This window comes from Saccopteryx bilineata, chromosome 8 (assembly GCF_036850765.1).
Source record: "Saccopteryx bilineata isolate mSacBil1 chromosome 8, mSacBil1_pri_phased_curated, whole genome shotgun sequence".
NCBI classification, from domain to species: domain Eukaryota; kingdom Metazoa; phylum Chordata; class Mammalia; order Chiroptera; family Emballonuridae; genus Saccopteryx; species Saccopteryx bilineata.
In genome coordinates, this window is record NC_089497.1 from 57,363,491 (window position 1) to 57,390,956 (window position 27,466).

The 27,466-nt window shown below is 37.4% G+C and overlaps 1 protein-coding gene across 17 annotated transcripts in view; it reads right to left on the reverse strand.

The window, feature by feature from the left end:
* DLG1 (discs large MAGUK scaffold protein 1) overlaps nt 1-27,466 on the reverse strand; it is a 304,845-nt gene that overhangs the window by 93,557 nt on the left and 183,822 nt on the right. For all 17 annotated transcript variants that reach the window (XM_066240954.1, XM_066240950.1, XM_066240949.1 and 14 more), the window contains 6 exons: nt 26,804-26,854; nt 23,127-23,251; nt 21,397-21,566; nt 19,948-20,084; nt 16,780-16,924; nt 2,938-3,058 (listed from right to left, as the gene is read on the reverse strand). In XM_066240954.1, coding sequence (XP_066097051.1) covers nt 2,938-3,058; nt 16,780-16,924; nt 19,948-20,084; nt 21,397-21,566; nt 23,127-23,251; nt 26,804-26,854 — 749 coding nt within the window. The remainder of the gene's footprint in view (nt 1-2,937; nt 3,059-16,779; nt 16,925-19,947; nt 20,085-21,396; nt 21,567-23,126; nt 23,252-26,803; nt 26,855-27,466) is intronic.

Consider the following 27,466-nt stretch of genomic DNA (forward strand, 5'->3'; position numbering starts at 1 on the left):
ATTCTGATTTTTCAAATAACATAAGACCATGAAAAGATGTCCAATATCATTAGTCATTAGGGAAATGAATAAAAATCACAATATGTCCCAATTACTACAATGGCTATAAAATAAAACAAAGGAATATAAGTGTTGGTAAGGATGTGGAAAAACAGGAACCCTAATATATTGATAGTGAGAATGTAAAATGGTGTGGCCACTAGAGAAAACAGGTGTTCCCTCATAAACTTAAACACAGAGTTACCATAAGACCCAGCAATTCCATTTATAGGCATATATCTAAAGGAACTAAAAGGGGGATGCAAGCAGACACTCTCATGCCAATGTTTATCACAGCATTATTCATAATACCCAAAAGGTGGAAACAACCCAGTTGTCTATCAACAGATGAATGAAAAAACAAAATGGGGTATATACACAAAATGGAATATTATTCAGCCATAAAAGAAATGTAGTTCTGACACATGCTACAACATGAATGAACCTTGAAAATATTATGATAAGTGAAAAAAGTCAGACACAATGGATAAATAGGTAGGATTCCATTTATATGAGCAATCTGAAATAGGCAGATTCATAGAAACAGACAGTGGAGTAGAGGTTACAAGAAGCTGGGAGGACAGGGAAATAGAGTTATTTCTTAATGGCTACAGAGTTTGTGTAAGATAATAAAAAGTTTTGGAACTAGTTGATGGTGTAGTTGAATAATGTTATGAATGCAACTAATACCATTGAATTACACATTTGAAAATGGTTAAAATGGCAAATTTTATGTCATGGATATTTTACCATATTTTTAAAAATTAATAAAAACCAAATCTTAGAGTTGTATACTTTAAATGGGTGAAATGTATGTGGATCATATCTCAATAAAGCTGATTTTAAAAAAGGAACCTTAGAATCATAAACTATCTGCTGGGATTACTTTTTGTTAAAATTGGTAGTGTGAGATAACTTCTGAAAGATTGCTAAGAATCAAACTGTGGAGAACTCCTAATAGGAAGGTAAAGATTTTTATACCTCACTATCTGGTCCCAGTAGTATAATTATCAAAATGGAGTAATAATACACACACTTATTTAGGAAGACATATTTAGTATCCAACCACTTGAATTTCACAGAAAAATATATAGAAAACAGGGAGACCTATTGTATAATAATACAAAGTCCAATACAATATTATAGACAAGAGATTTATAGTAAAAAAGATGGAAAACAGCAATCAAGATGCAAACATAATTTTTAGTTTGAAAAATATGTAGAGATTAAAGACTAGATAAGTCAGCAACTATTTTTTTCTCTTTACTTCCATAAATAGGTACTACTAGAAAATAACAAAATGGCCATGACAGAGGAGCATAGTCTAAAGATTAACAGAATTGAAAATTCCTATCACAATCACAAACATTATTCTTTCTGCTAATTTTCATTCCAATTATTGAGCGCCTATTAAATTAAGTTCTTAATATTACTAACTCCTGAAGAAGAGGACGAAGGCAAACATTCCTACATCAACTTAAAGAGGTTACTGATTAAAGGAAGGAGTTTGACAAGTAAAGAATAATTATAATTGTCCCCGGCTGGGTGCTCAGTGAATAGAGAATTGTCCCAGTGTGCTGAGGTCATGGGTTCAATCCTGGTCAGGAAACACATAAGAAGCAATCAATAAGTGTAAAACCAAATGGAACAACTATTGGAATGACAAGTTGATGCTTCTCTCCCTCTCTTGCTCTCTGTCTTTCCCCCTTCCTCCTACTTCTCCCCATTTCTCTTTCTCTTAAATCAATGGAAATATTTTTAAAAAAATGTAAACTTACAAAGGTAAAAAAATTCTAACAATGTAATAAAAACAAAATAGGCATTAATTAGCATGTTAAATGCTATAATTAATATGAAATACTTGTATAAATTATAAAGCAAACTGTAGTAATATGTCTTACTACTATACTGAATATGGAAAAGATTTAAAATACTTTTTCACCTTTTTTCCCCACCTAGTTAAGAGTTCTTTGAAAATAAAAAGACAGTTAATCAACAAACTTGAGTACAGTTAGTAATGTTAGGTGAAAGTAAATTTCAGATGTCAGAATATCAACAATATATTTATATCAACTATATATATATATATATATATCTCAAACAGAAAAGTACTACTTGTTGAATTCTGAATATGAATTTTGAAAAATAAATGCCGTCCATGGCCGGTTGGCTCAGCGTTAGAGCATCGGCCTGGCATGCAGGAGTCCCGGGTTTGATTCCCGGCCAGGGCACACAGGAGAAGCGCCCATCTGCTTCTCCACCCCTCCCCTCTCCTTCCTCTCTGTCTCTCTCTTCCCCTCCCACAGCCAAGGCTCCATTGGAGCAAAGATGGCCCGGGCGCTGGGGATGGCTCTGTGGCCTCTGCCTCAGGTGCTAGAATGGCTCTGGATGCAACAAAGCGACGGCCCAGAGGGGCAGAACATCGCCCCCTGGTGGGCATGCCAGGTGGATCCTGGTCAGGCGCATGCGGGAGGCTGTCTGACTGCCTCCCAGTTTCCAGCTTTGGAAAAATGAAAAAAAAAAAAAAAGAAGAAAAAAAAAAAAGAAAAATAAATGCCATAATATTATATGGTATATATTAGTTAAAAAATATGAAAAGTTAGTTTTAAATATACATAAGTATATTCTTTATTTTTTACCTAAGCTACCTTCTAATGATAATTTATCAATCATTAAAAAAAATAGCAAATTGTTTTTAAAAGTGGAAATTTATTTTGAATATAAAATACTTTTGCATATCAGGCTTTTCAATGAACCCTCCAATGAAAAAAATTAAGGTTTGGGTTCATCATCTGTCAATAAAATTTTTCAGTCCTAAAAATTGTGGCTCTCTTAGTTGGATGATTAGCACTCCATCTAATAGTTGGTTTTATGTAAGAAGGATGTTCAGTTCCTTACCGTGTAATTTCATCATCTCCAAGCACTGCTTTAGAAACAGGTGAGTATCTGGCTGGTGATGTTGGTGTCTGGCCCAAGTAGGAAGATGGGCTAACATGGTTATCAACAGGCTGAGAAGCAGCTTCAAAATAAAGAAAGTGAAAAACATTTCAAAAATGAAGCAAGCCACTCAGTACCACATTTGTGAATTATCAAGTTAAAGATTAATTAATGTACAATTCATATTCACTTATTTCTATAACAGATCTTGGTTAAGAAGATTTAATTATCAGATAAAAAATTTGACAAGCTCAAGTTTCTGGGTAAAAACTAGTTAAAATATTCACATCAGTAAAGCAAACTTATACAAACCAAATGCTTAATATAGTAGTAGGTTTCTAATTCAGCATGTAAGAAGTGTGGAAGTCATCACTCTGTCCTAACAAGTAAAAAAGCTGAACATACTGGAAAATCAATTCTTCTTTAAAACTTAAGATAAAGGAAGTTGCTAGGCAAACTGCTGTCCCCCAAACTGGAAGACTGGCAGGCAAACACAGAGAAACACAACTTAACCAGAGCAGAAACCTCTGTGGGTCTACTGCTGGGGTAGAGAAGCCTGACTTGTAACTGACAAATTTCTGGAGGCTCAGGGTGAACAACTCTGAAAGTCAAAACCTCCAGGCTGGCCCTGTCATCCAGGGACCCCACACTTTTGCCAATTTTACCTCCTGGGTCTCTACCAGGTTTCACAGTGAATACTGGGGGAAAAATCCCATTGTACTTCTAGCAGAAGGAAGAGAAAAAGAACCATTTAGGAATAATACACAAGAGCACTCTGTTCTTCTCAACAGAGTCTCCCCCAGGAGATCCTGTTAACTAGAGCCTGACCTGTTGAGCTTTTTTACTGAAGTCTAGTTGACCTGGAGGAAGGGAAATAACCAACTCCAGCCCACTCTAGCTATCCTGTCCCACCTAAAGGGGGGGGGGAAGGATACTGAGAAGCACTGTGAAGTTTACATTCCAGAGGCAAAAACTTACTAAAAGACTAAAACCTAATCATAGGGCTACATATAGAACACTTTCCCTTCCCCCAAAAGTGTCACGATATCACTAATGGCACTACAGCAGTTCCTTTTACCCAATATGTCATGACTAGTTATCAAGAAAAAATTACAAGACATATTACAAGGCAAAAGCACAGTTTGACGAGAAAAAGCTAGCCTAAGAACCAGACTCAGAATGGCAGCAGTATTGGAAGTATCAGACCAGGAATTTAAAGCAACGATCAATATGCCACTGGCTCTAATGAAAAAGCCAACAGTATGCAAGAACAGACAATCAATGTTAAGTATAGAGATGAAAATTTTAAGAAAGAAGCAAAAAGAAATACTAGAGCTCAAAAACACTGTAACAAAGATGGGCTTATTAGTAGTCTGGACATTGCTCAGAAAGAAAAACTCAGAGCTTAAAGACATTTCAATAGCAACCTGTAAAACTAAAGAGTAAAGAGAAAAAAAGGACTGATTAAAAACCCAATAAAACCACAACAGAATATCCAAGAACTACAAAAGGTATAACATAAACATAATAAAAATACCAAAAGGAGAAGAATGAGAGAAAGAAATAGAAAAAATATTTGAGACAATTATGATTGAGAATGGATCCAAATTAAAAGTAGACCCCAAATCAGATCTAGGAAGCTCAGAGAACACCAAATGAACAAATGCCAAGAAAATTACACCTAGGCAAATCCTTTATAAGCTATACAAAGTCAAAGAAAAAAGGGAAGGGGGAGAGAAAAAAATTCAGAAAGAAACCACAGAAAAAACCCTACCTTACTGATAAAGGTACAAAGATAAGAATTACATCTGACTTCGCCTTAGAAATCATTCAAGCAAGAGTGTGAAAATATTTAGTGTTAAGAGAAAAAAACCCACCCTGTACCCTGTGAAATTACCCTTCAAAAGTGAAAAAATATTTTTTCAAACAAATATTGATGGAATTTGTTGCTAGTATACCTGCCACTTCAAATGTTTAAAGATATTCTTTAGAGAGAAGAAAATTAATAGGTCATTCAATTATACATAAAGAAAGAAAGAGGGCAACAAATAGAAAAGTAACAAATAGAACAGATATTAATCCAACTATATCAATAATCACACTGAAAATCAATGGACTAAAATACACCAATTGTAAGACAGATTGTCAGAGTGGATCAAAAAATAAGACTCAATTTTATTTTGTCTATGAGGAACACACTTTAAATATAAGGCACATATAAGATTAAAAGTAAAGTAATGGAGAAAGAGGAGACACTATTCTATCACTAATCAAAAGAAAGTAGTAGTTATATTAATTTTGGACAAAGAAGACTTCAAAGTAAGGAAAGGTATTAGGAATAAAGAAGGGCATTTTATAATGGTAAAAGGAACAATTTTTCAAGAAGACAACAATCCTTAACATGTATGCACCTAAAAATAGAGTATCAAATCACATGAGGTCAAAATGAACAGAACTACAAGGAAAATAAATGCACCCACACCCTCTTTTTTACAAATGAACAGATGCAGCAGACAGAAAATTAGTAAAAATATAATCGAACTTAACATCATTAATCAACTCAATATAAGATAGCAATAGACTACTCTATCCAACAAGAGCAGAACACACATTCTTCTTAAGTACACATGGAACATTCACCAAGATAGTCCACATCCTGGGCCATAAAACACATCTCAACAAATTAAACCAGTCAGAGAAAGACAAGTACCATATGATTTTACTTATATGTGAAATCTAATGAAAATAAAGTAATATACAAAATAGAAACAGACTCACAGACATGAAAAACAGGCTAACAATTATCAGAGGGGATAGAGGATGGGGGATGGGGGGCTGTGGGTAAAGGGGTAGGGGATGGGCGATGGGGACTAGGGGAGGCTCGATAGGTAAAACAGGTGAAGAGATTAAGCAGAGGAAAAAAAACAAACACAGACAATAGTACAGGGATTATAAGAGGGGAAGGGAGTGGGGGGATATAGAAGAGGGTAAAGGCAGGAATAAATGATGATGGAAGGAGACTTGAGGTGGTAAACACACAATACAATACATAGATGATGTATTATAGAATTGTACAGCTGAACACTATATTATTTTATTAACCAATGTCACCCCAATATATTCAGTAAAAATTAAAAAGAGAGATGACCTATAATGTAAAAGCATGAGAAGTTTAATGCCAGCAGAGAAACTATGTTCTCTGTCAGATCAATAAATTTTTCTTCAGTAATAAACCTACTTTTATTCCTGGACACCATAGTTTGGTTATTATCCATATTTTGATTACAATTCTAAGAGTGTGACCCTATCCAAGATTTATGGTCATAACTTTAGCCACAATTCTGTACCTTTGCCCAGTCAGGTACTGCTTCAGACAGCAAGATGAAGCAGGGTTAAGATTCTGCCAATGAAAGGGTAGAAACAGAAACATGTGCAAAGAAGTGAATATCAAGACAAACTATGGAAGCTAAGCTTTAAAAAAAAGTAGATAAATGGAGACACAAGGGGCAACTAAGTAATAGTGTCAAATGACTGAAGGTCAAAATGAGGATGAATTTTAGAATAGGAATAAATGAACTGAGGACTGTATTCAGAAAATGAGATGATTTAAATAAAAATTTTAGAAGCAATGAAGATATTTTTTTTTTTTTTTTCATTTTTCTGAAGCTGGAAACAGGGAGAGACAGTCTGACAGACTCCCGCATGCGCCCGACAGGGATCCACCCGGCACGCCCACCAGGGGCGACGCTCTGCCCACCAGGGGGCGATGCTCTGCCCATCCTGGGCGTCGCCATGTTGCGACCAGAGCCACTCTAGCGCCTGAGGCAGAGGCCACAGAGCCATCCCCAGCGCCCAGGCCATCTTTGCTCCAATGGAGCCTTGGCTGCGGGAGGGGAAGAGAGAGACAGAGAGGAAAGCGCGGCGGAGGGGTGGAGAAGCAAATGTGTGCTTCTCCTGTGTGCCCTGGCCGGGAATCAAACCCGGGTCCTCCGCACGCTAGGCCGACGCTCTACCGCTGAGCCAACCGGCCAGGGTGCAATGAAGATATTGATGGTAAAATAAATTATTATCTTGGAAGCAAGTACCTGAGCTGGAGTGGAGAGCAGGATCATTAAAAAGAGATTAGGAAACAAAGACTCCAGGCTATTGAATGCATTATCAGTGTGGATTTTGACTGGACATCACTACTAAGAATGACTACATGAACGGTAGTAGTAAGGACAACGAGCCTGACATAGATCCTCAGTGGCTAAAGCCAGACTGATGAGGAGGAGAACACTAGATGACTAACATAAGGGACAGGCAGGAAGTTGCATAGTCTGATGGCAAGGGCTTCATGAAAGCTAACAGGTAAAAATCATTTGTGTAACAAGTTTTTAAACACAAATGTTTTTTAAAAACACAAATAAATTATTTATAAAGAGAAGGGGATGGAAATAGAACATTATGATAAAGTTAAATTAGCAAAATAAACTTCAACATTTTCAATGTTTTATTACAGTGATTTTCAACTGGTGGGCTGGTTTTTTTTTTTTTTTTTTTTTTTTTTTTAAGTGAGAGAAAGGGAGATAGTGAGATAGATTCCTGCATGCGCTCCGACCGGGATCCACCTGATAACCCCCATCATGGGCCAATGCTCAAATCAACTGAGCTATTTTAGGCTCCTGAGACTGATGTGCTTGGACCAACCAAGCCATCCTCAGTGCCGCAGGCCCATGCTTGAACCTACTGAGCCACTGGCTGCAGGAGAAAAAGAGGGAGAATAGGGAAACAGGGAAAGAAAGAGAAGCAAATGGTTGGTTCTCTCGTGTGCCCTGACTGGGAATCAAACTCGGGATGTCCATATGACAGGTGGACGCTCTATCCACTGAACAAACCGGTCAGGGCCACAACTGGTGTGGTTTTTTTTTCTTCTTTTTTTTCCTGAAGCTGGAAACGGGGAGAGACAGTCAGACAGACTCCCGCATGCGCCCGACCTGGATCCACCCGGCACGCCCACCAGGGGCGATGCTCTGCCCACCAGGGGGCGATGTTCTGCCCCTCCGGGGCGTCACTCTGCTGCGACCAGAGCCACTCTAGCGCCTGGGGCAGAGGCCAAGGAGCCATCCCCCGCGCCCCGGCCATCTTTGCTCTAATGGAGCCTTGGCTGCGGGAGGGGAAGAGAGAGACAGAGAGGAGGGGGGGGGGTGGAGAAGCAAATGGGCGCTTCTCCTATGTGCCCTGGCCGGGAATCGAACCTGGGTCCCCCGCACGCCAGGCCGACGCTCTACCGCTGAGCCAACCGGCCAGGGTCTGGTGTTTTTTTTTTTAATTTAGTGAGAGAAGGGGAGGCAGAGACAGGCTCCTGCATGGGCCTGGACCAGGATCCACCTGGAAAGCCCACTAGAGGGCAATACTCTGCCCATCTGGGGCCCTTGCTCCATTGCAACCGGAGACATTTTTTAGTGCTTGAAGCATAGGCTAAGGAGCCATCCTCAGTGCCTGTGGCCAACTTGCCCTTATTGAACCATGGCTGCAGGAGGGGAGGAGGAGAGAGAGAAAAAAGTGAGAGGGAGAGGGGTGGAGAAGCAGATGGGCACTTCTCCTGTGTGCCCTGACTAGGAATTGAACCCGGGACATCCACACGCTGAGCTGATGCTCTATCACTGAGCCAACCAGCCAGGGCCCTGCTGTGCTTTTTTAAAACATGTAATATCTTAATATCTGACTCTTTTCTCTCAGACTGTCAAATAAAAAAATGACAACAGACTTATGGTCAACATGGCAGCATAGGTAAACATGGTACTCAAATCCTCCCACAACCACATCAAAATTACAACTAAATTACAGAAATACCATTATTCAGAACCCCCTGGAATCTAGATGAATGGAAGTCCTGTAACTAGAGAATTAAAGAAATAACCACACTGAGACTGGTAGAAGGGGCGGAGATGTGGAACGAGCTGGTCCCACATCCAAGTGTGGTAGTTTAAAATATGCAGGGAATAGCTCAGATGCAGAGGTACCCCTGAGGAGCAAGGGGTCCCAGTCCCACACCAGGCCTCCCATCCCAGGTTCCAAGGCTAGGAAGAGAAGTGCCCATAACTTCTGGCTGTAAAAACCAGCAGGAACTGTGGCAGAGTAAGACAGGGAGCTGCTGGCGTCCAGGCAGCTCCTCACAAAGAGCTCGCAAACGGAATTACTCAGATTCACTCCTGAGTCACAGTGCTGGAGCAGCAGGTTGAAAGGAACCAGGGACAAATGGGAGGAATTGAATTACCCAACATCAAGGTAAGAGTTGAGGGGTAGGTTTCTGCCAGACAAAAGTGCTGGTTGAAGGTACTGCTCTTTTTCTAACACCCTTTCCACAGAGCTGGCAGGTGGGTGGCATATCTCAGTCTCCATCAATTTGGCTCAAACAGTTTGCCCCACCCTGATGATTCCCTAAGAAAATACTGCCTGACCAGGCAGTGGTGCTGTGGATAGAGCATTGGACTGGGATGTGGAGGACCCAGGTTCAAAACCTCGAGGTTGCCAGCTTGAGCCCAAGGTCACTGGCTTGAGCATTGGGTCACTCGGTTTGCTGTAGTTCCATAGTCAAGGCACATATGAGAAAGCAATCAATGAGAAACTAAGGTGCCGCAATGAAGAATTAATGCTTCTCATTTCTCTCCCTTCTGGTCTGTTTGTCCCTATCTGCCCCTCTCTCTATGTCTCTGTCACAAAGAAAAGAAAAGAAAAGAAAAGAAAAGAGAAAAAAGAAAAGAACCCAACTTCTGCATCCAACTTGCAGGCCCACCCAGGCAGTACCAGTGGCTTTTCCATATAAATAGTCTCTTGCCTCACGCTTCCTTTTCCTAAAATCTCTCAAACAAGCAGCATCTGGCCTCTGAGTTCCCAGTACCTTTTCCTAAGTGGCCCCAGAACTGGCATTAGTGGCAGCTGGCCTTGGTTCACAGCTTAGCCTCTCCTAGGCACTTCAAAGCCCAGCATTAGTAGCAGCCATCTGCACACTGCTCTGTTGCTCATGCTGGGTGGCCCCAGGCAGGGCACAGGAAGAGGCTGACCTTGCACCTCCTGGGAGACCCCAGAGCCAGTGCACACAGTGGACAGCATCAGACCATGCCAGATTACAACCTTACCACCACCAGGAGTGACAGAGTCAAGGGGAAAACTTGGTGAACACCAAAACCCCACTGAAGCAAGCTCTGCTCTGTAGGGTTGACTCCTATACAACAGCTCCACTGTAGTCGCAGCCAGTCCTCACAGTGGGGTCAATCCCTCCCAGTGATGCCAAGAGCAATCAAGGCTAAACTACAAGAGCACAGTGCACACAGCACACACAGGGGCACACTTGGAGGGCCTGGCTCAGGTGACCAGAGAAGATGTACCACTGGGCCCTATAGGACATGTACTATATACAAGGCCACTGTACCAAGTGTGGGAGATATAGCAGTTCTACCTAACACAAAAAACAAACATAGGCAAGTAGCCAAAATGTAGAGACAAAGAAACATGTCCCAAATAAAAAAGCAGAAGAAATTTCCTGAAAAAGAACTAAATGAAATGGAGACAAGCAAACTACCAGATACAGAGTTCAAATAAAGGATACACTAACTAAAGTGAAGAATAATTTACAGGGAATCAACAGTAGAGTGGATGAACCCGAGAATCAAATCAGCGATTTGGAATATAAGGAAGCAAAAACCACCCACTCAGAACAGCAAAAAGAAAAAGGTATCCAAAAAAATGAAGATAGTATAAGAAGCCTCTGGGACAACTTCAGGCATACCAACATTTGCATTATGGGGGTGCTGGAAGAAGAAGAGAGAAAGAAATTGAAAACCTGTTTGAAAAATAATGATAAAAAACTTATTTAATCTCATGAAGGAAACAGACATAAAGTCCAGGAAGCACAGACAGACCAAAAATGAACCCAAAGAGGCCCACACCAAGAGACATCATAATTAAAATGCAAAAGACTAAGGACAAAGGGAGAGAATCTTAAAAGCAGCATCTAGTTACCTACAAGGGAGCTCTTATAAGACTGTCAGCTGATGTTCCAACAGAATCTTTGCAGGTTAGAAGGGAACGACAAGAAATATTCAAAGTAATGAAAAGCAAGGACATACAACCAAGGTTTCTCTACCCAGCAAAGCAGCTGTTTAGAACTGAAGGACAGATAAAGACCTTCCCAGACAATAAAAGCTAAAGGAGTTCATCACCACCAAGCCAGTATTGTATGACATGTTAAAGGGTCTTCTTTAAGAAGAAAGAAAAAAAGATAAAAAATATGAACAATTAAATGGCAATGAATACATATCTATCAACAATTGAATCTAAAGACCAAAATAAACAAGTGAACAGAAACAGACTCACAGATATAGAGAACATTTTGATGGTTGTCAGAATGCAGGGGATTTGGGAGGGATGGATGAAAAAGGTGAAGATATTAATAAATACAAATTGGTTGTAATAGAATAGTCATGGGGATATAACATACAGAATAGGGAATATAGTCAATAATATTCTAATAAGTATGAATGGTGTCAGATGGGTATGAGACATATCAGAATGATCATGTATGAAGTTATATAATGTCAAATCACTGGGTTGTGCACCTAAACTAATATAATAGTGTACTATAACTGTAATTGATTAAAAAAAAAGAAAATGATAACAGCCAACACAACAATGGCTGTCTGGTGTGAATGCCCTGTCTTGAAACATAAGTATATAGGTCATATAATAGGATTACATCTTATTTGTCATGTTGCATAATAAGGTTGCATCTAATTGGTTAGTGCTTGGTACCAGAAATCCTTATATAGTACAGGCACCTGATTTTTCAAAAAGTCACTTTCAAGCAAAAAGGGCAGGCAATTACTGTTACTATTATTTAGTGAATCAATCAAAATCATACCTATTTTTTGTTAGATTGGGAAAAAATATTTTTTGTTGCATTGCATAATTTTATTAATTAGTTTATGTGTGCCAGGAGATGAAAAAGGTTGAAAATCATTGTTCTATTTGTTCAATGAACAGATGCCTATAGGAAAAACAACAAATAATTATTTAATTATTATTGTTTAGGACTAATTGTCCCATTTTAAAATTTTCATATTATTATAAATAAAAAAGGATAAGTCAATAAAAAATAATTGTTTTCAGTTCAACATATTTGTAAGAAGCAGCCTGGCTATTTGTGTATTTTCTATAAATGGGAGACCAATGCTCAGTTTGTGGAACTTTCACAAATGGACATATAGTTGTCTCTTTTTTTCCCTGTCCTCCCACCCCACTCCCCTGAGGTAACCATCAGGTTGTTCTCTGTATCTGTACTGTTTCTGTTTTGTTTTTATTTGTTTTTTCCTTAAGATTTCACATGTAAGTGAAGTCATATAGTATTTCTCTTGCTCTGTCTGACTTCTTTCACTTAGCCCAATACCATCTAGGACAGGGGTCCCCAAACTACGGCCCGTGGGCTGCATGCGGCCCCCTGAGGCCATTTATCTGGCCCCCACCGCACTTCCAGAAGGGGCATCTCTTTCATTGGTGGTCAGTGAGAGGAGCATAGTTCCCATTGAAATACTGGTTAATTTGTTGATTTAAATTTACTCGTTCTTTATTTTAAATATTGTATTTGTTCCCGTTTTGTTTTTTTACTTTAAAATAAGATATGTGCAATGTGCACAGGGATTTGTTCATATTTTTTTTTATAGTCTGGCCCTCCAACAGTCTGAGGGACAGTGAACTGGCCCCCTGTGTAAAAAGTTTGGGGACCCCTGATCTAGGACTATACATGTTATCGTAAATGACAAGATACCATCTTTTTTTTTATCCCTGTGTAATGCACATAAGTTGTCTTGAACAGAGAAGGCTCATAATAAATAATTAAGACTGATACTTAAGTTACTGAATATAATAGCTTACTATTGAATTTGCACCTCTAATCACAAATAAAAGTACAGAAAGCCCTTATATAAAGTTTGTGGGCAAATAAACTGTATCTAAGAATTTTAAACAAGTAGAAAAGTCTTTGTTGACATAAATAAAAAATGAGACATCATCCCTGTCCGTTAAAAAGACTGAATACTATTAACAGAATAATTTAGTTATACTTAAGTAAGGACTCAATAAGCAGATAATAAAATGGCACTGGAAGACAGTATAAAATTTTCAAAATATAATTTGTAATTAACTTACAAACTGGGGAATAATTTTTTTTTCATTTTCTGTTGCATGAGGTTTTAGAACTTTTTAAAATATATTTCTGCATCACTGATTCCAAATCTGAAACCCGTTTTTTGGTGCATGCTCCAGTTTTTATGCAATTTTAATTTTTTTTGTTACAGTAATGACATGCATTGGTTTTTAAATAAGAGTTAAAGGGCAACGACTCTTGGATTGAACATAACCACAAGGCAATTAATGTTTTACAAACATCACTTTTACATAACTGTAGTTGTTTTAAAATGTAAACAATTATTATCTGATAAAAACACCTTCTTATTTTGTTTTACGATTGAATCATGGCTTCTTCGAGTAGGCATAAATGTAAGAATAGTCCTGACACCTTCTGTTATATATATGTGGCTGTTACACACTTCAACATCAAAGGCACAATATATCATCATTGGTGACACGTGCATATATTGCCTATTTTCAAGTTCCCCTTGGCGATCAAGACAAGAATTGGAGTCCTCATACTGTGTGTCATAATTGTGAGGAAATGCTTCGTGACTGGACAAAAGGAAAACGCAAAGCAATGCCTTTGGTATTACCATGGTTTGGCGTGAACCTAAGGACCACAGCAGTGACTGTTATTTCTGTCTGATCCATACAAACGGCATCGGCAAGAAAAAATGGCATATGATCGCATGTCCTAATATTCCTTCAGCAATAAGACCTATCCCACACTCTGAGACACTCCCGGTTCCAGTTTTCAATGGTTTTATTTCTTCTAAGGACAAAGAGAGTGAACATGGTGATCAAGGGTATTTTGATAAGATTCATGAGGAAATAGTTGTAGAATCTGAAGGGTCTTCATCTGATGCCAAGCAGTCATTAATCCCTCAGCAGTTTAGCCAACCCAAATTGAATGACTTAGTAAGAGATTTGGGCCTATCAAAGAAAGCAGCTGAGTTATTAGCCTCCAGGCTTCAAGAAAAGAATGTACTTCACCGGTCAGCTCAAGCATCCCATTTCAGGAAGCATGAATAAATTTTTGTGGACTTTTTTTCCGAAGACAAACACTTTGTTTACCGTCATGATATCAGTAGTCTTCTCAGCCAGCTAGGTGTTACCACTTACAGTCCAACAGAATGGTGGCTATTTCTTGACAGCTCTAAACGGAGTCTGAAATGTGTTCTCCTATACAACGGGAATGTTTATGCAGCAGTTCCAATTGGTTATTCAACTCATCTGCGAGAAGATATAATGACATAAAAATTGTCCTCAACTTACTGAAGTATGAGGAGCATAACTGGATCGTTTGTGTGGATCTTAAAATGGTAAATTTCCTGCTAGGACAACAGAGAGGTTTCAAGAAGTATTCTTGCTTTCTGTGTTTGTGGCACAGCCGAGCTTGGGAGAAACACTGGACACAGAGGAGTTGCGGAAACGTGAAGCTCTGGAAGTAGTGATGCAAACTATTGTAAATGAACCTGTAGTTAATCGAGACAGGATCATTTCCCTCCCCCCCCCCCCACTTCACATCAAACTTGGCTTAATGAAGCAGTTTGTTCAGGCTTTGAATAGAGAAAGTGAATGCTTTCAACATATTATTTCTGCTTTTCCTGCCTTATCTTTCGAGAAGATAAAAGCAGGTGTATTCGATGGACCTCAGATTCGAACCCTCATATGTGATGAAGAATTTTCCAGGGAGATGAATAAGGAGGAGAAAGCATCATGGTAGTCTTTTGTAGCAGTTGCAGAGAACTTTCTTGACAACAAAAAAGCAGAAAACTATGAACTTCTGGTTCAAAGGATGCTGTTGGCTTTCCGCGACATAGGATGTAACATGAGCGTTAAGATCTACTTCCTGACAGTCACTTTGATAAGTTTCCTGAAAATCTTGAGCTGTTAGTGATGAGCAGGGAGAACACTTTCATCAAGATCTGAAGACGATGGAAGGGCATTGTCAGGGGTGATGGGACAGAAATATGATGGCAGACTACTGCTGGAGCATCAAACGAGATTGTCCTCAACAAGGACACAAAGTCAAGAGCTACAAATGCAAATTTTTTCCTGAATAGAATTTAAATAAGTTTTGTGCAAATTTTATGACTAAAATAAGTGTTTTAATATGTTCTATTTTGAAATTGTAGACAAATTCTAATGCAATCATATCTTTTAGTGTATTTACTGCATTATATAAATTATTATATTTTCACAAAAATGATGCACAAGAAGACATTCTTCTTCATTATGTTAAACTAAATGTTGAAAATTTTACAATAAAATGAAAACCTAAAATCTTGAATTTCAAAAAAACTGTAGCTTACAGAGAAAAACCAATGTCAGATTTGAGATCAGCACACTTGAATTAGATAAGAACAAGTGTTCTTGTGGATGCAACAAAAATTTTGTTCCCCAGTGTTATTAGTGATGGTAATGAACTTGACAAGTTTAAAATTGAAAACATTTCAACTTAAGAAACACAAATATTTATAAAATTTAAGAAAGGAAAACTGGAAAAGCAAATTATAAGGAGTACACGTACACTAAAGATCTTTATTAGACATGGGTGCTTCTGATATCATCAACTCAATAAACCAAATACAGTTTTCATTTTTCAGGCAACACACACATGAAAATATATTTAAATCTCATCTTAGCTTGTATATTAAAAATATATACAATCAAATAGGAAACAATATTACATAAGTATTTTCTTAATAATTCAATTCCAGGTGCCTGACCAAGCAGTGGCACAGTGGATAGAGCATCAGACTGGGATGTGGAAGACCCAGGTTTGAGACCCCAAGGTCGCCAGCTTGAGCACAGGCTCATCTGGCTTGAGCAAAAAGCTCACCAGCTTGGACCCAAGGTCACTGGCTCAAGCAAAGGGTTACTCGGTCTGCCGTAGCACCTGGTCAAGGCACACTTGAGAAAGCAATCAATGAACAACTAAGGTGCCACAACAAAAAAACTGATGATTGATACTTCTCATCTCTTTCCATTCCTGTCTGTCTGTCCCTATCTATTCCTCTCTCTGACTCTCTGTCTCTGAAAAAAAACAACACAAAAAACCCCAACAATAATTCAATTCCATGCAACACAACTGTATTGTACACAGATACAGTTAGGCAATTCACTAGGAGCCAGAAGTACAGAGATAGTATCTGTGCACACATAGTGGCGAGTATAGAAAAGTCCAAGTTTCACATATGCTGTATTTTAAATTAGTGTTTCTCAAAGTGAGAGCCCATGAATCAGTAGCACTAGAAGCATTAGATTACCTGGATTATTAAAAGAATCAGTTGCTTGTTAAAGAAAATCTCTGTACTGCAAAACTATTAAAACAATAGTATGCATTATTTGCAAATACCTTCGGCCACTGCTATTTACACAGAAGTTTGAGAATCAATGCCTTAAATGTTAAAAGTAAGTGCTGCTATAAAACTGTAAAGGTGAAAAGGTCCCTTCCCCCATTATGAAGATTCTTTGACTTAAAATTGATTTTTAAATCTATTAGGTTAAAATACTTAGTAGTTTCTTTAAAAATATTTGTATAATGTTTAAACTGTATATTGTGAAAGTTTCATTGAAACACATAACATCTAAAGATATAATAACATAAATTAAAGCAAAAAGACTTACAGCTGGTGATATCAGGTGGTGCATAGCCATCATTCATATACATACTTGTGGGTTTTGCCACTTTCAAATAAACAAAATCAGACGTGTTCTTTAAAGCAGTCACTGCTTCTTCATGAGTTACTTCTTCTAAACACACACTATTCACCTAAAAGAAAGACCCAAAACATTTATTTTAAAATATTTTCACTTGCTTTCTGCTTTTTTGGATAAAACAATAAAATCTAAAGATACAGACAGTGTGAAAGTGATTTAAGGACTATTGTAGTAAGGTACCAAAAAGCTGCAAAATTAATATTGATATTCTAGGAGGAAAGGTCAGGCTTTCCTGTCCCATCCCTCCTTTGGGGAGGGGAGGGAGAAGAATGTGGAAGTTTCTAGCTTGCAAGAACAATGGGTCATTTAGTTTTAAACCTAAAATAAACGTTAACTGAGAAACTTCTACTCTTTCAGTGGGAGACAGAATTTACATACCACCCTGCATTGAATGTAGTTCCTTCCCCCTTCCTGGAATCTTGAGAGTAACATACCTCTAGGCTAGTGAGGGAAGATGAACCCTAAAAGATTTGTAAACATCTTTGATTGTGTTACCTTGAAAGTCTTAATGTTTCTGTGTATCCCCCCTAAACAAATGTTGTAAGCTTGTGTCATGATGTCATGCTCTCCCCGCCCTCTTTAATCAAGGGTATATAACCAGCCCCTGAAATGTATTTTGGCGCACATGATTTGGGTTTGCAACTGCCCCATGTCAGCCATATGCAGCCAGCATATTTAATAAATCTCCTCCTTTAATAAAACCCTTCAAAATTCATCTGGACTTAGTGTCTCTACATAAACCCGTGGAATTGAGGTACAGGTACTTTACAACATTATCAAGGAATGTGGAAAGAAAATATCCATTTTTATTGTCTATGATGATATGAGGAAGTTGTTTCATGATGATAAGTTGTTTATGTACATTAGTAAGATAGCCAATCTTTAATTTTTTTTGGTGAGACACACACACACACACACACACACACACACACACACACACACACGAGAGAGATGAGAAGTATCAGTTCGTAATTATGTCACTTTAGTTGTTCACTGATTGTTTCTCATACATGCAATGTGTGAGTGTTCAACAAATGGCTGATGTATTCTCATATTGTCTCTTATACAGGGGGGCTCCAGCCAAGCCAGTTACCCTTTGCTCAAGCCAGTGACCACGAGATCATGTCTATGATCTCCTGCTCAAGCCAGCGACCCTGTGCTCAAGCTAGCAACCTTGAGGTTTCAAACCTGGGTCTTCAGCATCCCAATCGATGCTCTATCCACTGTGCCACCACTGGTCAGGCTGAAATAGCCAATGTTGATTCCAACCCCCATTCCTCCCAAGCCCTAAGGCTGAACCTCCTTCTACTCTTAGGCATTTAGGAATGTGTGTGGATACACACACACATTTTTTTTAAAAGACAATGAAACCATATTAAGGTTTTTGTTCTACAACTGATTTTTTTTTTTTAAAAAACAAAACGTGTCATTAACTTTTTAATTAAAAATTTTTTTAACATTAAATGGTAAGTCAGCATAAATTGTTGGCTTCCTACCACTAAAACTAATTCTGAGGAAACCATAAAGGAAGAAATGGTATCCAAGAAATTAAAAAATAAAAGTGAGAAACCCAGTGGAGAAAAAAGGCTTTTAAACTGGTATAATAGTTAAGTGAAATTCTTGTACCCTACACATGTTCACTAGAACACACAGCAGGACTTCCTAACAGAATTATTCGAAAGGAGGGAGGGAGGGAGGAAGGAAAATAAACGAAATGACCCAATTCACACTCTATGTGCTTTTTCAGATCACTTGAACCTACTTGCCCACCAGGCTTTGGCTGCCTGTTTAGTAGACTCCCAGCTACTGCTCCTCTCACTTTGTCTCCTACCATTATCAGCTCTTTCAACCTTTTCTGTGTTAAAGGCTGGGCGTGGGCATGGCTAACTGGCCTCCACAAAGTGAGAGCTGTAACACATCAGAAGCCCATGTCTGACTTATTTTAGACTACTAAGGCTCAGCTCTTGCCGCCACTTCTGAGTTCAGGGGAAATGCTGTACCACAGAATGAGAGAGCTGACTTCCCTAGAATTTGTCCAGAGAAGTTGGGTAACACAGTCTAAAAATTAATTCCATGGGGTAGACTCTAATTAACAGGAAACAGAAAACTAAAAGGGCAGCAGATAAACCCTTTTTTCCCCCCTGATGGCTGGATCTAAGGTTTAGTGGTTCTAAACCCTACCTGCCTGGAACTGTCCTACATGGCAAGCAATCAACTACATTTTTTTATGAAATTACAGACAGCTCAAAAACATAATACCTGGTACTGGCTCTCCTTCATTCTCTGCCTCCCTTTTTATTTTCATTCACTCTGGCTTTGCTGAGATCCCACCATCCCATTATACATACTTAGTATAATAGGTTTTGTCTTTTCTAGGGAACATGCATGGGCTAAGACAGTCATTGATGAATATTACATAAATAAATTGTAGTATAGTACCAGAATACAATATTATCTAGAGGTAAAATGGATAAGCTTCAGGTCTAGGCAACAATATGGCCAATTCTTAGTAAAACAGTATTTAATGAAAACAGTATTATTAAAACACTACATATAGCCTAATAGTCTTTTTAAAATTTCAAAACAAATATTACTAAAGAAAATAGGCTTATATATGTAATCAAACAATTTTTTACAGTGAAAAAAGATGACAAATTGTTGTTCTTCTAGTTATTAGGCTGGGTAATGACTTTAGCAGTTTCATTATAAAATAAATAAAATAATTTAAGTGTAAAACTAAAAAGAAAAATGTTCACATGTAAACAAAGAGTGACACTGTGTTATGAACCTAAGAATTATGATTAAACAATTCTGTATATCCAAGCCCCTAACCCTTCAACAAAAAATGGAAGGGGAAAAAAGAATAAAAGAAAAAGAGAGGGGAGACGGTAGAGAAAATAGGAATGAAAAATAAAAATAATACCAAGAATCATTTACAGGTTTTGACTTAAGTTAAGGCTAGTATTCACTCATTTAAATCATTAAAACAAATTTGGCATGTTGAAATTCCAGAGTCTGTGAGAAAAAAAAAAGACATAATCAAAATAATTTAAAAAACCCATTTCTTATACTTACTGCTAAAAGTTTATCTCCAATCTGAAGTTTACCGTCTTTATGTGCTGCACCCCCTTCAATTATTTTGGTTACATAGATGCTATTATCCCCAGGAATATGTTGATTTCCAACACCTCCAGCAATGCTGAACCCAAGACCTGTTTAGAAAATACTAGTTTTAGAATCTCATCAATAAATGTGAACTTAAGTCCAAAAAGAAATGGCTAAAAAACAGGTGATAATTTCACACTAATGTTTTTAAAACAGAAAAGAATTTGTTTACCTACTTTTAAATTCCTAAATATTTGTTGTGCAATTGCAGACAATTGTAAATACAGGTAGTCCTGTAGTTAAAAATAAATTTCTTTTTCCCCCCCTCCAGGTTATGTCTTAAAGTTTCTTTGTAAATGAATTTGTTAGTTTAAAGAGACATTGTAAAATTATGTTTCAGTTTTGTTTCCAATATAACTGTGCTTCTTACTAACACTTCTAATACCTTCATGAGATTAAAACAATTAAGAAAAAATAAAACTGTTGGTGATGAGCAGATAGATTTCAGAAATGTGAATAATTGTTATTTTTCTAATATTCTAAAAATTAATTTTGAGGAAGGCATTTCTGGAATTCATAAGTTCCATAGCTTTAGTACCAAAGAAATCTGTAGCTTTCTATTCCTTTTCTCGTTTGTTGGAGTACCACCTCTTTCACGAACCACATGTTAGAATCAGTATTTCCATTTATCCTCAATTCCATCAATGCTTTTAAAACTCAGAAATTAAATTTTAACAATACTTATTGTAGACAAACTGTTAATGAAACATTCATATTTTCTTCTTTTAACTTAGTTACGTGCATTTAATATATCATGAATTAAAGATTACATGTTAATACTGGCTCTAGCTGGCTGGCTCACTGGTAGAGCATTGGCCTGGCATGTGGAAGTCCTGGGTTTGATTCCCAATAGGACACAAAGGAGAAACAACCATCTGCTTCCCCAGCCCCTTCCCCTCCTGCAGTCATTGCTCAAATGGAGCAAGTTGGCTCTGGGCACTAAGGATGGCTCCCTGGCCTCTGCCTCAGCAGATAAGAATAGCTGAGTTGCTGAGCAACTGAGCAACTCCCCAGATGGGCAGAGCATTGCCTAGTAGGGGCCTTGTCCGGTAGATCCTGGTCCGGGTGCATGCGAGAGTTTGTGCATGCAGGAGTCTGTCTCTGCCTCCTTTACTTTCACTTAATTAAATAAACAAACAAACAAAAACATAAACAAGTTAATATTATATATGACAACAAAGCATTTATATAGAATTCTACTTAAGACAAAAATCAATAGAAATAGCAGAAATTCTAAAAATTCATGCAAGCTATGTAGATTACCAATCTTGGTAATCTTAGAATGTGTCAAAAATAACTACATAATTATCTTTAATTCAAAGATCTCACTTAATTTGTCTTAGTGTGATTTACTTATACCTTTAGGACCTTTAATGAGCTTTATTTCCATTATTTTTTCTGATACTGGTTTCCGTCTTTTCACATACAAGCGTACGATAGAGCCTGCTTCTTTCAATGCTTCAACTGCTTTGCTATGTGTTACATCACGGACGTCTACTTCATTTACTCGCAATATACAATCATTGACCCTGAGGAGAAAAAAATAATAAAATAATAAATAAATAAAAACATTTCCCAATGGCCAGCAAAAGAAAAAGGGCAAATAATAAATTATACAGAAATATTAAATAATAATGACAGCTGCAATTTATATGCTTATTATGCTTAGGCTTTAACATCTTAAAAAGATAGCATATAGTTCTTCAGCATTAATCACATGACTAGTACTTCTTTTAGTGCTTGACCATTATAAGGCAAGTACCTATTTATATTACTCTTTTATAGATGGAGATACTGAAGCACAAAGAGTTTAAATAACTTTCCTGAGGTTACTCAGAAAATGACTGAAGGAATTGTGATTCAAAGATAAGAAAACTGAGGCTCTGACTGAATAACCCACTTAAAGTCACAGAGATAGTAAATGGCCAAAGTGAGATTTATCCAAAAATAACTTTTGACTGTTTTTGTCAACTTAGATACTAGATTTTAAAAAATAAAGTTATTTGTTGAGATTTATACGAAGCTAAAGGTTAGATGTCTTAAAGGTTATTCATGTAAATAGTTTATCTTGACACAGTAATATATTTTTTAAAATTTTGATTTGTTCCCAGTTCCAATTTTCCCCTTAGCTCTGTTATCAGTTTAGGGAGCTGGGAGGGAGGAAGACGGTCATCTCAAATTGGGCGGGGAAGGGGAAAAAAACATAATTAAAATGTTAAAACTGATCCTGATAAGCTTCTATATCTCATTAACTTTAATATTTAGAAAAGTGACATATTAGAGTTAATGTAAGTATGTTCCTTAGTGAAACAAATAGAACATATTAATTACACATATAAAACACAAATAAAAGTCAGTAACAGAATCAGGAAGTAAATGTCTACATTTACACGAATAGTCAAATTATTCATTTTATACCTAATTAATTTACCACCTGTCATATCCAGCGAGAACTTCAGAAACTAAAGAGCGGCATAAGGTACCAATAACGTTAAAAGGTTTCTAACAGACCATATAAAATCTTTAGTTCTAAAACTTCTGACTGTCATGGTGTGTGTGTGTGTGTGTGTGTGTGTGTGTGTAACAACAATGTACCATCACTACACATCACACACACATACAAACAATAAACAAGGGAATAAAAACTGCTATATATTCCTTTTCTAAGGAAACAGCTAGGCATGCTAAGATTTAAACTAGGTTTAAACAATGTCATTTTCATCTATTCAATTAAGACAATATATTTAAAGTTTGCTTAATCTTTACTCTCTGTGGTATAAAATATAAATTCAGATATATCTGACCTTTGTATCTTAAATAAGTTTATATATGTTTCACACTCAGCAAATATAAAACATTTTGTGAACTTATCTGAAAATACAAAGATAAATTAAAATCTTAAATGAAAAATAGAAACAATGCTTAGAGAACAATTATTCATTCATAATTTGAGCATCTACCTTACACTAATTATTATATAATAGTGGATTTTTGGTTTTATTTTTTTTTATATTTATGCCTTGTTTAGTTTGCCTAAAGAAATATATACAAAGTGGATTCAGTATCATAACATAAAGTACAAAACATACCGCAATCTTCCATCTTGGGCAGCTGCTCCCCCTGCAATAATTTTGGTAATGAAAATACTTGAGTCATCTCCAATGTGTGGGTTGTCCGTACCTCCTGCAATGCTGAAACCAAGCCCTGAATTGCCCTGGGGGTAAAGGAAAAAAATTTAAGACTGAATAAGAATTATTTTTAATGATAGTTTCCTGTCACTATAGGACCTAGAAACTATATTAACACAGGGAACAAGTACTTAAAGGTGTATGTGCAGAGAATATGAATATTCTAAATTAAGAAATATAAGGAAAGCTCTTTTTTCTCTATGAAGAATTCTGAGGCATTACTGTTGACTAGGTGAGGCTGAAGAACACGTACTGAATACACGTTTGGAGTCCAGTCTACGGTTCTTTCTTTAAAAAGTATGGGCAGTCTGTCCTTAGATTAGTCACCGTCTGCAAAGGTGTCACTACTAAGTCTCTTTCTTTTAGACTGCATCTCACTCATTCTTGGTAATACAAATGTCTCCTAAGAGAAAAACACTGAAGTTCTTTCTGTTGTTATTATTTCCCAGTAGGTAAAACCAATATATTATTTTTGTCTTTTTTGGGTAGAGCATGCTTTTCTTGTGCTAACATTGCCATTAACTTGGTAATTTAGACAACATCTGATCTAAGCTACAGTTGCTATCATTCTTGACTTGTTTAACCATGATACCTGACTAGTAAAAGGCATTTTTAGTACTGAATGCCTAACCTGAGACCCTTATATTGGTGAGATTTCTTTCTTTTCTTTTTAGAGAGAGAGGGAGGGAAGACAGATGAGAGGAACAGAGATGAGAAGCATCAGTTTTTTTTGCAGCACCTTAGTTGTTCATTGATTGCTTTCTCATATGTGCCTTGACCGGAGGGCTACAGCAGACCGAGTAACCCCTTGCTGGAGCCAGTGACCTTAAGCTCAAAGCAGCGACTACGGGGTCCCACACTCAAGCCAGTGAACCTGTGCTCAAGCCAGATGAGCCTGCACTCAAGCTGGCAACCTCTCAGTTTTGAACCTGGGTCCTCAGTATTCCAGGCCAATGCTCTATCCACTGCACCACTGCCTGGTCAGGCTGGTGAGCTTTCTTGATAGCAAAGTCAATTTGTCAAAGCAGTACTACTTTTTGCTTGTTTTACATACTGGATTTCTGAATAATATTTTCTTTCTTTCTTTTTTTATTAAGTGAGATGCACAGGGAGGCAGAGAGAAAGACTAACCAGGACCCACCCAGCAAGCCCCCTACCAGGTGATACTCTGCCCATCGGGGGCTGTTGCTCCACTGCTTGACAACTGAGCTATTTTAGCAACTGAAGCGAGGCCATGGTGCCATCCTCAGTGCCCAGGGCCAACTTGCTCAAATGAGCCGTGGCTGTAAGGGGTGGGGGGAGAGATAGAAAGAAGAGGGGGAGGGAGAGGGGTGGAAAAGCAGATGGTAGCTTCTCCTGTGTGCCCTGACTGGGAATTGAACCCAGGACTTCCACACACTGGGCTGATGCTCTACTGCTGAGCCAACCGGCCAGGACAGAATAGTATTTTCTTTGAAGAAAGAGTCCTACTGTTACAAAAGGTCTCTAAAGACAGTTATTTTAAATAATGGTATTTAAAAAATGTTTATTTTGCAATGTTCTAGTCTGGCTTTCAGCAACTCAAATAAATGGAAATATCTGGACCTATTATTTAACTGTTTGTAATAAATAGCTTAAATAGTCACTCTACTATGATGTGCCCTAAAATTCTATTTATTTAAAAAAAATTTATTTACCAATTTTAGTGAGAAAGAGAGGGAGGTAGGGAGAGAGAGAGGAAGGAAGGAAGGAAGGAAGGGAGGGGGAAAGGGAGGGAGAGGGACGGAGGGAAAAAAGAGGGAGAGAGGGAGGGAGAGAGGAAGGGAGGGAAAGAGAGAAAGGGAGGGAAGGAGGGAAAGAGGGAGGAAGAGAGCAAGGGAGGGAGGGAGAAAGAAAGGGAAGGAGTGAAAGAGGAAGAGAGAAAGCAAGGTAGAGAGGGAGTGAGGGAGGAAGAGAGCGAGGGAGGGAGGGAAAGAGAGAGGTAGGAAGGGAAGAAGGGAGGGAGGTAGGGAAGGAGGGAGGAAGAGAGGAAGGGAGGGAGGAAGGGGGGGAGACACAGGAACATCTATCTTTTCTTGTATGTGCCCTAACTGGGGATTGAACCAGCAACCTCTGTACTTTTTACTCTAACCAACTGAGCTATCCAGCCAGGGTCTAAAATTCTATTTAACAAATTTTTTTCAGAATAAACAGAAATATGATAAAAAATTAGAATTATATATTAATTATCTGAATAAATCTGGGAAAAAGTCCCAACAACAAAACACTACATTTAAATATATACACTAATACTGTGCTTACTTGAAAGTTACTCGGTCATCCACCTCACTTGAATAGGTGACACAAATTCAGGTGGTAGGCAATAAATACCTATTTATACATGTAAAAGACTCTCTGAGGTCTATTTTCATTCAGTCTATACTGACTTCAAACACAAACAAATATAATTATAAAAGATTTTCATTTTAAGTACGGGGTGGGGTAAAAGTGGGTTTATAATTATGAGTACTCAAAACACAGAGTTTATTTTTGTATCATTTATTAGTATTGCATTATTTTCCATACAAACAACTGTAAGCCTACTTTTGCCCCACCTTATAGACAGATATTCAGTTATGGAAGAAATTTACTTGTATGGTACTCTTCATTTCCTCAAAATGCTGGTCAAAGTGGTTTTACTAAAACACAGCATAAATTGAACACAGATATTCTTAAGTGGAATATATAACAAGAACACTGACACATATGAATTGTACCCTTGTTCTCTGACTGTGGAGCACGTAAGTTTTCAATAGGGTCTTGTCAGTCAGAAATATGGTTAGTACTTGAAAAGAATACTGATACAATGACCAGGTTATTATATATTTATTTAAAATAAATAAAATATGAAAAATAAATTAAATATAAAAATGAAATACTAAAAAAATCTGAGAAACTGTCGCAGGGGTCCCCAAACTACGGCCCGCGGGCCCGCATGCGGCCCCCTGAGGTCATTTATCCGGCCCCCTGCTGCACTTCTGGAAGGGGCACCTCTTTCATTGGTGGTCAGTGAGAGGAGCACTGTATGTGGTGGCCCTCCAACGGTCTGTGGGACAGTGAACTAACTGGCCCCCTGTGTAAAAAGTTTGGGGACCCCTGGAAAGGAAGCTAAGGAGGCATAACAATGTAATGAGGTATCTGGATGAGATCCTGGAAGAAAAAAAAAACTAAGAAAATCCAAATATAGACTTCAGTTAATAATAATGTATCAATATTGCTTCATTAATTTAAAAAATGTTTTCTGGTAATGTAAGATGTTAACAATAGGTGAAACTGAGTCCAGGGTAATGAAAACTCTGTATAACTTTTCTATAAATCTAAAATTATTTTAAATAAAAAGTTCATTAAAAAAGGTTAAGAAAAGCAACATGTTCTGAAAATACCCATGGCAAATTTTTTAATATGTGAACTTATATAAAAGAAATGAATATTACATGGTTCTGTGTTTGAAAGATCTATTCCCTTGGATTATAGATGAAAGAACAGTACTGTACTATATGTTTAAAGTTGGTTAAAGCAACAGATGTCAGCATTAAAAACTTAAGATAATAGTTTTTTACCCTTTCAAGTGTGATTTCTTCATATTCATAATCTGCATCAGTGCCATTAACCTAATGGGGAAGGGGAAAAAGAAGTAGCAAAGAAATTTAGAGTATAGAATTTGAAATTGCAAGACATAATTTTTACATAATTTATTAATGAAAACCTGTAAAATGTGACAGTAATAAAGTGATATAGCTTCATTTTAATAATTTTAGGAAAAGTTTTCAAGGAATGGAAGAGTGCAATGTGATTAATGAGATAACATTCATGGTATGACTTCAAATATAGAAAGAGTATATTCAGGTTTTAATATTATCGAACTCTGACTCTTTTTCTCTGCTTTGATTCACACATCTTAATCAGTTGCCTATTCTTACTTATCTGAATACTTCAATTTTTCTGAAAATCATCACCTGTTTTTCTCATTTCTATTACTTAGGTTCAAGGCTTTGTTAATCTCCTCAGTACTGATATCAATGTAACCTACCCAATCAATCTCTTAGATTAGTATTCTCTATTGCTCAAATCATTCTGTGTTTTATGTAGATAGATATTTTTGGAGCCCATGTCTAATAACACACTTCCAATAGAACTTTCTGAACTCATACAAAGTTTTGTATGAATTGACCCCAATCTATCACTCAGCTTCATTATTAACATACATATGCCACATCTTCAAG